The sequence below is a fragment of the Ursus maritimus genome, unplaced genomic scaffold (genome assembly GCF_017311325.1).
Source record: "Ursus maritimus isolate PB19 unplaced genomic scaffold, ASM1731132v1 scaffold_7, whole genome shotgun sequence".
NCBI classification, from domain to species: Eukaryota; Metazoa; Chordata; class Mammalia; order Carnivora; family Ursidae; genus Ursus; species Ursus maritimus.
In genome coordinates this window covers 39,988,060-40,000,544 of record NW_024426885.1, presented here as the reverse complement: position 1 = coordinate 40,000,544, position 12,485 = coordinate 39,988,060, and the positions used below count along the sequence as shown (strand labels likewise).

Here is a 12,485-nt window from a genome sequence, read left to right as displayed (position 1 = left end):
GCGGAAGTGATTTGGGGGCTGTGCTCTCAGGAGAAGCAGGGAAGGGCGGCAGAGGGGTTCAGGGGGAAAGCGAGCTAAGAAATGGTCTCCGCCATAGCCTGGTCCCAAGGGGAACACTTGGTGTGCTATCTGCATCTCCGAGTTGCCCCACCTTGAGGTACCTGCCCGGTAGTTGTTGCCTGTGGGTCCTCCACAACTTGCCTCCTCCACTCAGGAAGTAGGCGTCACCTCTCGGGTGAGGGAACCTCGTCAGCAGAGGGCAATGCCCTGGAGAAGGGGCAGCCGGCACTCCTGGGAGCTGCGTAGTAGCCTACGGGCCATGCAAGAAAACTCGGTGGGCACGAAGTGGACGTGATGGCTGTGTGGGCACTCTCTTAGTCCCCAGTGTGCTTCCAGGCTTGTCCGGACAATGCCACCAGCCAACAGAAGCGAGACTTCCAGTCTGAGGTCCTGCTTTCCACCATGGAAATATTTCACACGCTGAGTGGAGGCAACGTGCCCATGCTCAGAGGTGAGTGGGGGGTGACTTTTTCCTCCTAATGACACAGAGCTTCTGACAGCTGAGCAGGAAAGCCAGCCCCTGGCTCACAGTGCTGCAGGGCCCCTTGGGAGCCATGGGAAGCCACCCTCCACCTGCACGTCGTCCTTCCACAAATCCACAATGAGAGCTCATTGGCCCTGCCTAGAGGCCCCAGGGGAGGCATGTGTGCCCCTCTCCAGGACACCCCTGCCATCTCTGGGCCACTCAGAGACAAAGCCTCTGAGCTCAAATCCATTCTCCTCTGGCTTCAGTAGGATTCGCCTTTTCCATTGAGGGAAGTCAAGCTGGCAATTGGAATTTAACATTCTTCTCAGCATCTTGTTCTGTGGTTTCTGAGCCACGGAATCCTTAGTGACATGGCTCATCTTCTGACTCTTCCTTGTCCCACAGTGTGGCAACCCTGACTTTTGGTCTTTCTTGGGGAGCTTCTGTGGGGTGGTAAGGTAGCGCGGTGAAAAGCATGAGCTGGGAGTCCCAGTTCCACTCTTGGCTCTGTCACTAGACAGCGGTGTCACTCGGGGCAGGTGCCTGAAGCTGTGAGCGGGATGGCAACTGTGGCTAACTCAGAGGGTTGTTACAAGGATAGCTGAGGTCATCACATCCCCATCTGAGCACAGTGCCTGCTTTATCCTCTGTTCCCTGTAGCAACGGAGCCGTGGGTCACCGTGACAGCCTTCGCATTTACCTTATGCCTTCAGTTTTCCTCCACCCTCCTTCCAAATGCCTACTAGAAGAAATGCCACCCCTGGTTTGCCTTTTCCCCACTTGGTTTATGTCACTGACTAGATTGTTCAAGATTAATTTACTTTGAAAAAAAAGTGTATTCATTGGGCACCTACTGTGTATAAGACCCCATTTTCCAGCAACGGTATATAGAAGGTTACATCGGGGTATACAGAGGTGAGTAAGCTGTGGTTGGTTACCACGAGGGGCTTGGAGACTGTTGTGGAGAGAAGGCTATTTGGACTCTGATGATTTCTCAGACATGGTATGTGTCCTCACTGCCCCTGCCCCCAGGCAGTAAAGAGCCTCAGCCAAATACAGAAGCTGCTGCTGCTCCTTCACTCGCAAACATCTCCCACTTCACCCAGAAGCTGGTGGAGAAACTGTACAGTGGGATGTTCTCAGCAGACCCCAGACACGTTCTTCTCTTCATCACAGACCGCATCGTGGTGGTAAGAACCCTGGGCTGGCCATGGTTGGGTGGGGATCTCCTGCTGACCCACCAAGTGTCTGTATGACACACTGTTAGCTGCTGACTAGTTGGTCCAGTTGGAGCTGCTGTCCTTCCTGGAAATACATTCTGAGAGGGTTTGGAGGAAGGAGGAGGAGCTTTCTGGCCCAGGTAGTACCTGGTGGATGTTGAGTGCCCTGCAGGGCTCTTACCTCAGACCATTTGAGATCCATCGCAGTGAGTGGGAGCAGCAGGCCCCTGTGCTGGCGGCTGAGCTCTGTCCCCTCCTAGACTCTACATCCCTACTTTGGATTTTTATTGTGATTGTTGGTTTAATCTTAGTTATTGCTCATTGACAAAGGGCCAAAAAGCTCCTTATCTCCAAAAGGCCTATTTCATTTCATTCTTACTATGCACCTCCATGGGTCATATTTGGGCCTTCCTGAAATTGCCATGAGTATTTTTTCCTAACCCTATTATTCCTGCATGCGCTCTCCTTCTCTCCCCAGATCAACCTACACACACACCCACACAAGCAAATGCATGTCTGTAGATACACCTTTAGATGTAAGTGTGTGTGTGTATACATGTGCACACATATTTTATTGTACATGTGTACACACACACAGAATCACACCATCTCAGAATTCTGGTTGGGAACTCTACCTTGTCCTCATCTTCCATTCTAGAAACTTTTCCTGACAAGTGGCCGTTCACTCTTTCCTTGAACCCTTCCTGTCTGAGGAGCTCACGCTGGCGTAAGGCAGTCCCAGCCAGTGGGGCACCTGTGATTGCTGGAAAGCTGAAATCTGCCTCCAGAAACTCCTGCCAGTGATTCTCAGCATGCTTTCTGCAGCAGAACCCAGGGGAGCCACTCTCCTTCCTCTTCACACCTCATAGAGAGGGTGACATCAGTGTCCCCAGAATACTTCTGTCTGTGGAGTCAGCTGCAGACCCCAGGACTGGGCCTTGGCATAGTTCCTAGGGTGCTAGTCAGTCTGGCTGTCTCACAGTTCTGGGCAAGCCTGAAAAGGACGTATTCAGATGCTTCCTCAAGAATAACCCCAAGATGGGAGAAATAGCCTTCTCAACTCTGAAGGGATTAAAATCAGATTCTTGGGAAGTTGTGTTGAGAAATGAGAGTAGCCACTGAGCTCCCATCTTAGCTCAGGCCACAAAGACAACACCACGGACTGTCAACCATGGACTAAACAACAGACATTCTTTCTCACAGTTCTAGAGGCTGGCAAGTCCAAGATCAAGGTGCCCAGAGATCTGGTGTCTGGGGAGAGTCCTGTCCTGGTTTGCAGATGGCCATCTCCTCACTGAATCTTAACATGATGGAGGGAGAGGGGAAGCAAGCTCTTTCTTGTCTCTTCTCATAAGGCCACTCATCCCACCATGAGGGCTCCATCTTCAAGACCTCCTTACCTCCCAGAGACCCCATCTCCAAGTGAGAAGCTAGGGTTTCAACATAGTTTTGGGGGGATGTAAACATTCAGTCCATAGAAGCTCCCCAGTGCTCAAAGCAAACACTCAGAGCTAACATCAGAGAGTGGGTGCCCCCTGGGGCTGATGTGCTTTCAAGGGGGTGCCAGGTCAGACTCCGCTCTGCACATATCCGCCATCCTTCTCTCCTCCTTGCTGCCTTGGACTCTCACAAATCTTAACTTCAGGTTGACAGATGTGACCCATCTGAGGAGTAGGACAGGATGATGATTAAAAACATGAATCCCAATTTCCAGAAGATTTAAATAAAACTTAAAGTCATAGGTATAAACACATACCTATGTAATTCGAAGAGAGCAATCTATAACTGACAGGTGACCTAATAGACTGAAACATTTTGCACATAATTTTTGGATATGGATTCTTTAAACATTTTTAAATTTATTTTTATTGAGATATAATTGACATATAACATTGTATAAGTTTAAGGTATGCCACGTTGACTTGGTACATTTATGTATTGCGACAGGATAACCATCATGGTGTTACCTAACACCTCTATCAAGTCACGTAATTATCTTTTTTTTTTTTTTGTGGTGGGAACAATGAAGATCTAGTCTCTTAGCACTTTTAAGGTTTATAAGACAGTATTATTGCCTATAATCACTATGCTGTGCATTAGACCTCCAGGATTTTTTTTTTTAATCTATTAGTTATGATGAAGCAATGCAGCCAAGTAGATGGTTGGTCCCATCAATGTTAAGGCTTCAAATCAGGACCTTCTGCCCTCCCTCCTAAGTTTCTCATCTACTAAAATTTGTTTGCCTCCCTTCTACTTTAGATGGTATGGTGGGTAAGAGCATGACTCCAGAGTCTGGTGTGGGTTTGACTCTTGCTGACCACTTAACCTCTCTGACCCTCAACCTTCTTATCCCTAAAATGGAATAATCTTACTTCATGATGCTAACTTATGATGTTATGATGCTTAAATGAGGCAATTCATGTAAATCAGTGCAAAAATGCTTAATAGGATAACTGGAATATTGTAAACACTCTACACATAACTATTATTAATAGTTAATAATATATTAAAAATTAGACACTATTAATAGTATGTTCTTATATAGAGAGAATCAAGTATCAACCATGTTCCTGGCATTTCAGAAATTTCTGGTTCCTGTCTATTTTTATAATAGGATGGTGGTAAACTTCTAATTTCTTTCTTTTTTTTAATTTCCTTTTTTCTTTTTTTAATTTTTAATTATAATTTTTAAAAAATTTCATTCCGACACAAGTGTTTGATAAATCCAGATGTTTGAATTAACTTTAGTGATCATTCACTTAAATAGAAGCTCAAAGGTAAAGGAAAGTAGCCCTATTTGAATTTTAGATCACATCGCTCTCTGAAATACAGAACAGAATCTAAGATTGTGTCATTTTCACAGTTAACTGGGTCAGTAACTAAAACATGCAGTGTTCACAAGCACGTGTGTGTGTGTGTGTGTGTGTATTTATTTTACGGCACAGGTCATCGAGAATGCCTCTTCTCAAAGGGATGCTGGCATCAGTGCTCTATACAGCAGTTTAAATAAAGTCATTCTTTACTGCCTGTCCAAGCCCCAGCAATCCCTCTCCGAGTGCCTCAGTCTTCTCAGCGTCTTGGGCTTCCTACAGGAACACTGGGACATTATCTTTGCTACTTATAACTCCAACGTCAGCTTCCTCCTGTGTCTCATGCACTGCTTTTTGCTGCTCAATGAGAGAAGGTAAGAGCTGCCTACTTGTTTCCTCGCCTGCTAGTGGTCCATGCAGAAAAGCAAGCTTTAGCGGGACCCTTGATTGGAGTCAATTTGAATGTTATATATATTTTTTGTTTATCTGGTTGTCCAAATTATGTGCAGTTTTTGACAGTATAGTTGATTGTCCTCAAATCTGTCCATGTAACTGAACCACTGGAATCATCATGGAATAATAGTTTATCCCATTTCCACATTCTCCGGTCATAAGATAGCTTATTGATTTAATTTTAGGGCCAGAAACTCCAACACTGAATATATACATTGATTTTATGCTGCAGCCAGATTTCAGAAATATTAACGTTTGATAAATGCAATCTGAGACTGGGAAAATATGTAATAAATTGTATCGTGCAAGCCAGGCATAATTTTCTATATGCAGACAATTTATAATAGAAAATGATATCCATAAGCACACTTGTGTAAGAAATACTAATAAAAAGAAACTGAATTAAGTTTATTTTTTTAAAGATTTTATTTATTTGAGAGAGAGAGAGCATGAGCGGTGGGGGAGGAGCAGAGGGAGAGAGACAAGCAGACTCTGCATTGAACGTGGAGCCCTACACAGAGCTCGATCCCACAACCCTGAGATCATGACTTGACCTGAAACAAGAGTCAGGTGCTTAACTGACTAAGCCACCCAAGCACCCCCTGATTTAAGTTTATTTAAATCCTTTTCTTGAAGCCCAAAGTTTGAAAATATGTTAGGTTTCTCTGTGTATATGCACTTTCTTCTTTTTCTCTGTGAATATTCTATCTCATGGCATCCTACTGCTTACAAATGTTATCTCTTGTTAGTAGAGCCATGGTGAGCATAGAGGAAAGGAGGGCTATGGGATATTATACTTTGCTCTTGTCTTGTTGTTGTTGCTATTGTTGTTTAACCCCAGTACACATTATGTTTACTTACTTGAAAAAATTCTAAAAATCCTGTCAAACTGACTATTGAATGTTATAAAACTCAACTTGATTTGTCTTAAAACTCTCTGGGAATCCCTGGAAAACACTTATAGCCCAGAAGAGGCACTTGCCATTTTATTTGTTTGAAATAAAATAATCCATTTTTGGTGGGTTAAATTGAGAGGTTCTTCTCTCTTGCCTGTGTTCTAAGAGTTAAGCCTCCCCATACTGGAAGCATAGGTAAGAACAGAGGAATGCTAGCTTATGTATATGCTTGGACCTCCACCTTCCTCAGATCCCTGTGTTTAGCTAAATAGCCTCCAGATCCAAAAGGACTTTTTTTTTTTTTTAGAAATTTCAAGGATGGACATTCTCATATGATGGTAAATTTTCATTTCCTTGTTTGTCATTTTGGGTTCAATCCACAAACATGTAGTGAGTGTCTGTTCTGCTTGGTTGACTGAAGGGGCCCAGAGAAGAAGGCATGTGGACGTTAACAAGATTAGGAACCCTAGAGCACACGGTTCACGGGGAACCTAGTACGTAAACCACTATGCCTCCACTTAGAGCCAACTATATGATGTGCAGGAAAAATGGAGATGTGGGGCCTTGTTCAAAAATTACTAAGATTTCAAGACAGTGACAGCAGCGCGGAAGCATGGACTCTTTCTGAGTGTGGACCCTGCATAACTGCACAGGTCACGGGCCCATAAAGCTGGCCTGGCCCCTTCCAGGTGGGATGAGATGAGTGCCAAACAAGGCAGAGTTCAATATTTTGAGAATCTACAAAAACAAATAATCGGTTACAATGGTTGGGAAACAGGGAGAAAGTTCAGGGGGGCTGCTGGAACATGGATTAGATTTAATAAGACTGGAATTTTAAAAAATGAATTTTTCATATTTTTCCTATTGCTATTGTATAATATCTGCCACGGAAGTTGTCATGAGGCGTTTACTTTAACTTGATTAGACAAGTTTTTCCAATTGATAATGTACTGAGTTTGGAGGGTGATTATTTGTAATAAAGAACAATGGAATGATCCCAAAGAAATGAGTTTACAGTGAAAAATCTCTTGTCTCCTAGTTATCCGGAAGGATTTGGATTGGAACCCAAGCCTAGAATGACTCCTTACCATCAAGTCTTTCTTTCTCCAAGTGAAGAAGGGAGAGAAAAAGGAGAGGAAGACTTCCCAAATTTGAGTGATGGTACATTTTATTTGTTGTTTGTTTTAGGGGGAGTGGATGGGTGGCGGTAACTTCTGGGTTGCATTCTTCAACTTTGTGGGACTTGGTCGGACTAAGAGCTTGTCAGACTTACTATGAAATTCCAGAGGACTGCACCATAAGGTGATTTCACTTCTCAGGTGGTCTCTTGAATTTCCCTTCAGATCACTAGAACTGGCATGTCATCTCACCTCGTTCAAGCTGTTCCCTAGCTCTCTCTCAATTTTCTTCTCTAGAAAATGGGAATGGAGTAAATAAATTCCTTATTTTTATAAGATTTTTGGCTGATGGAGTTTATTTTTGGATTTGCTAACATCAAATCAGGTTAAAGGGATTGGCAATTTAAAAAAAATAACAGCCAGATCCATGTGTCTAGAAATTGCTCTTTTGATCCAGGAAACTTCAACAGACTTTCTTTCACCACTTTGGTTTGCCAACTGTGCTACTTATCTCGTGATACCAGATAGTTGGCACAAGGGCCTCTGTCTTCTGGTCATGTGGTCATGTAGGTGCCCAAAGCCAGTGCTTAAAACTCTTGTGAGTTTAAAGTGTACTCTGACACAGTGTTAATTACAACATGAACATTCATATTTTGGGTTTGGCTAGTAAAATGGACGGAGCAATGTCCATCCTCCTAGAGCAAGAAAAATGGACTATAGAGGCTGGTACTAAAGGAGTGACTCAGTGCTCTGAGATCCAAGGGCATTTAGGCATTTAGGGTACTATAATTATGGGGCATAGCAGGTAAAACTGGCCTGATAGACTGGTCCATATCTGGGCAATCCAGGGCACTGAGATTGGTGGGTGGTGGGAAGCATGATTCAGTGTCAGGAAAGAGGACTGGCTTGGGTCCTGGGTCCCTAAGCATAGTTTTGGGTTTGGTGTTCATTCTCTTGAGGGGCCAACATAAAAGGTACGTTAGAAGGAGCTGTTGGAGGTGGTATTTGGTTACCCAGAGCTTACACAGGTATTTTTCTGTTTGTTATCTGATGGAATTGAGAAGTAGGAGAAAGAGACTCCTTGTGTCCATCAATCATGCTTCCCAGCTCTGAACATCTGAGCAGGCAGGACTTGGTGGTGGGCAGGTGGGGGTGGGGAAATGGCATCTCACATGTATCTTGGTAGCATTGTCTACATACTGACTGCTTTCTGGCCAGAGCTTGCAAAGCTTGAGTGATGTTCAAGAGAAATGCAATAAAAGCAGCTATGATACACCATGTCCTGGCCCTTGCTGGAAGAGGCACCAAGGCCATCCTGACTGTGTGATGTGCTCTCTCTGTTAGTCCAGCACAACATCCAAAAAATGGTGCGGACCCTCTGGCAGCAGCTCATGGCACAGAGGCGGCAGGAGCTGGAGGACACCTTCAAGATTGATCTCTCTGTGAAACCTGGAGAGAGCGAAGTGAAGATTGAAGAGATTACCCCACTCTGGGAGGAGACGATGCTCAAGGCCTGGCAGCATTACTTAGGTCTCTGTCCATTTGGCTCCAGGGAATAGAACTGCTGGGTCTCACAGATGCAGACTTTCCCAAAGTTCCACTCAGGGCCCAGAGCCTTTTCCAACCAGATCTCTCTCATCCCTTTGGTGGGTGGGATTTACATCACTGAAACCTCATGAATCTTTGCTCACAAAGAATGAGTGCTGCTTTGCATCTTGGGTGAAAGAAGGCCAGAATTCAAGCAGATTCTAGTAATCTCTTAGAGAGAATGGATATCATGTCACAGCTGTAGCCGAGAACCCTAGCCTAGAGCTCGGGGTTCTAGGTCTTGCCCTGATATTCATCTACCAGCTTTGAAACCCTTCACCAAATCATGCAGTGACCTGGAGCCTCGGGTTCTTCATGTTCCAAGTGAAAGTTTTCTTCCCTAACGTATCAATGATCCTTGAATTCTTTTAGTGACTCAACCGTTTTCCCCTTCATATTAGTTAATGCAGCTATAAGAATGTTGTTTTAATTTTTAAATTTTTTTGAGATTTTATTTTTAAGTAATCTCTACACCCAGCATGGGCTTGAATTTACAACCCCGAGATCAAGAGTTGCACACTCTACTGACTGAGCCAGCCAGCCCACCCACCCAGAATTTTGTTTTTAAATTGGTCATTGCTCCTAAATTATAGCTCATGTACTTGTTTTAAGTCTTCCAGCATCACAAAATTCACAGTGATTCAAGAGGTAGTTATTTCCATATGTATCATCCCACACTGCCTGGCAATAGAGAACTTTTATTTCATCGGGTTTCTAAACTAGCCCTGGAAAATATGTATGTATGTACATGCCTATGTATATACATGTATAATTTGAAGCCAAAATATCAGATTCCATTTCAGAGAAAAGCTTAATAAAATAGGACATCTACCCCCATACACATATAGTGAATAAAGTGGTGAGATGGACCTCAGAGCTTACAAATGGCTCTCTTTTTTGCCAACAATCACATAGAAAATTCCCTACCTTTGATGATCTATGTTTTAAACACATAATCTTATTTGCCCTCCATGACACCAGAATGAGATTAGGTGCTATTATCCCCAATTGACAGGATGAGAACACAGGAACTTTAGCTAACTTGTCCGGCATCTCACTTTGAGTCAGTGAAGCTAGGAGTCTAAGCTGGGTCTGGTGACCCCGAAACCCACACTGTATGTCTTAGTCAGGAGATGGCAGTGTGTGCTTGTAGCCTGGGCTGTTTTCCTTCCTGGAGGTGGCTCACTGGGTTTGTGCCCCTGGCTGGCCCTTTGAAAGCCAAGCCTGTTGTAGAAATAGTGTGCGCTCTCCTCTCAACTTCACCTCTGACAGTTTTTACTTCCCTGTTCCTAGCATCTGAGAAGAAGTCACTGGCCAGTCGCTCGACTGTGGGACACCACAGCAAAATGTCTTCATGGAGTGGCAGCTTGTCTTCAGCCATGAGGCTGATGCCAGGGCGGCAGGCCAAGGACCCTGAGTGCAAGACAGAGGTGAGCTCAGACCCCTTTCCTTAGAGAAGCATTGGGCATTTGTTCCAAACCCCATGAGTCATGTCTTCTCTCCCTCTTGTTTCTGGACATGATCCAATTCCATATTCTTCTGAGCATGTAAGTTTATCCATGTGACTTCCCAGTTGAGACTATTTTAGCCAGGTTTTAGGCTAGCTTTAACTTGAAGTGAATATGGGCTCCCCTTGAGCTCCAAGAGCAGGTGTTCCTTGTAGCATTAAAGCCCAAACCAGTCCTTGTTCCTACACTCTTTTTGAGTTAGCTGTGCTCAGAGAGTACTAGCTTGCAGCTCAGCCGGAGCTGTATGTGTGGGCTCAGCAAAGGGGGACAGAAACATTGGCACCATTACCAGGAAATGTAGTGGTGGATCGTCTTAACTATGTGGGGCTGAGTTTTGGGGATTTTTTTTTTCTTTCCAAATTCATTTCTTTAAAGCTGCACAAGAAACCATCTTAAAATTCAGTGGCACCAACAATGACAGTGGATGCTGTCATAAGGAATTTGGAGCACAACAGGGGTGGGGAGGTATCTCTACTCCATGTGGTCTAGAGCCTTGGTTGGGACCATCAGAAGGCTCATTTACTCACACATCTGGTGGTTCCTGCTGACTTTAGTCTGAGACCTTAGCTGAGACTGTGGGCTGGAAGACCTATACCTAGCTTCTCCATGTGTCCTGGCCTTCCTTACAACCTGGTGGCTGGATTTCATGGGCTAATTTCCAAAGAAGGGGGAAGGAGAGAGAGACAGACAGACAGAGAGATACAGAGAGAGAGTCAGGAGGAAGCCTCATTGCCTTCTATGACCTCGCTTCACCTCTGCTGTATTCCTGTGGTCGAGACAGGCATGGAGTTCTGCCTGGGTTCAAGGGGAGGGAAACAGACTCTTCTTCTGGTGGGGAAGTGCAAGGTTCTGAAAGAGCATGTAGGACTAGAAATATTGCTGAGGCTCTGTTGGGAGAACACAATCTGTCATATTCTACTGCTGGGGTCACTGACTTATTTTTAGAGGCAATCTGTGGTCATTGAATGGACATGACCTTAGAGTCAGAAGACCTTGGGCTATTAACTTCCTTGAGTCTTTATCTCCTTATCAACACAATGGGATAGATAACTGTGGGGAATTGTGGGAAGGGGTTCCCCAGGGAGGTAGGATAGATGGTTGATAGACACATGACACAACTAGAGCTCTCGGCCCATGTAACTTTGGAAGATGAGGTTGACTCCAAATCCCACCTGCTCCGAGTACGGGCTCCGCTGTCCCCATGGCTCTGTTGTCCACTGTGGCCAGTGACTGATGGGAGGACACTATCGTCAGATGCTAGGGAGGAGAGGAGCCAGGGCTGCCTGGGCAGGGGAAGGAGTCTTTCCTTTTTCCGAGCTTCAGAAACAAGAGGATTTAGGACATCTGGGGAAAGAGCCCAGACATCGAAGGGAAGACAGAAGATGAACTTGACTGGGCTCTCTGGCACCCGGTGTTCAGAACTGTGGGTAGGCTGTGTCCTTAACATGTTGGCTTGTGGAAGACACTGCGCAGTCAGCTTGTTGACTGGCTAACCGAGTGAACAACTCACTTAGATTTGTAACAGCTGTATCACACAACTATTATCAGCGCCATTGTATAGATGTAGAAACTGAATCTTAAAAAAAAAAAAAAAGTCAAGGGTTTTACAGTCAGGAAATGGCAGCGTGGAGAAAGGATCTCCTGTCTCTGTACTGCCAAGCATGACCGTAGGCAATTCTGTGACCTCTCAGAGCCTCAATTCCTGATCTTACTACTGGGACTGTTCACACTAGAACCTGTGAAAGCCCTTGGAAACTGCAAGTGCTTTAGAAATGGGAGACAATTTCCAAAATTCCGTCTTACCTTATCACTCCCTGCCCAAGGGAGGACCATTACACAGGTGGTATGGCTGCACTGAGCCCCAGACGCTGGAGCACCCCCACCTGAGCCCAAGCACTTCCTCCTGACCTGGCGGGGTCCAGCCCCTCTTCCCCTGGCTTCACCCTGGACCAAGCCAGTTCTGTCCCCAGGAGGTCGGTCCAGTCCGGCTGCGATGCTGGGCACGGGCACGCATTGTATGGGAACCCTTGCAGGCCCTTGCCAGTCCCGCAGCCCCTCCCAGATCACTGTCATTAGCATGGCTCAGTTGCCTCTGAGTCCTGGGGAGACTGGTTGAGAAATGGTTCATCTGAAAGAAGCTGAATAGATTGCAATGTTTGAGGCCCTGTAGGTCTACAAATGGCTTGTAATAATTTGCTCTGGGCTCACACTGAGAGATCTGGAGGCAAAAAATATTTTAAATTGGCTGTCTTTGGTGAAGGCAGGCTGCTAAAGATACTGTCTTCTACCTCAGTTGAGGTCTTCATTCATTCATTCATTCATTCACTCAACTAATAGTTATTAAATGCTTACTTTGTACCTTGCTAT

The 12,485-nt window shown here is 45.0% G+C and overlaps 1 protein-coding gene across 1 annotated transcript in view; it reads left to right on the top strand.

Annotated features, from left to right (window-relative positions):
- WDFY4 (WDFY family member 4) overlaps positions 1 to 12,485 on the top strand; it is a 282,866-nt gene that overhangs the window by 133,139 nt on the left and 137,242 nt on the right. The window contains exons 34-39 of the mRNA XM_040624184.1: positions 397 to 511; positions 1,559 to 1,716; positions 4,692 to 4,930; positions 6,945 to 7,066; positions 8,368 to 8,553; positions 9,904 to 10,040. Of these exons, the coding sequence (XP_040480118.1) occupies positions 397 to 511; positions 1,559 to 1,716; positions 4,692 to 4,930; positions 6,945 to 7,066; positions 8,368 to 8,553; positions 9,904 to 10,040 (957 nt within the window). The remainder of the gene's footprint in view (positions 1 to 396; positions 512 to 1,558; positions 1,717 to 4,691; positions 4,931 to 6,944; positions 7,067 to 8,367; positions 8,554 to 9,903; positions 10,041 to 12,485) is intronic.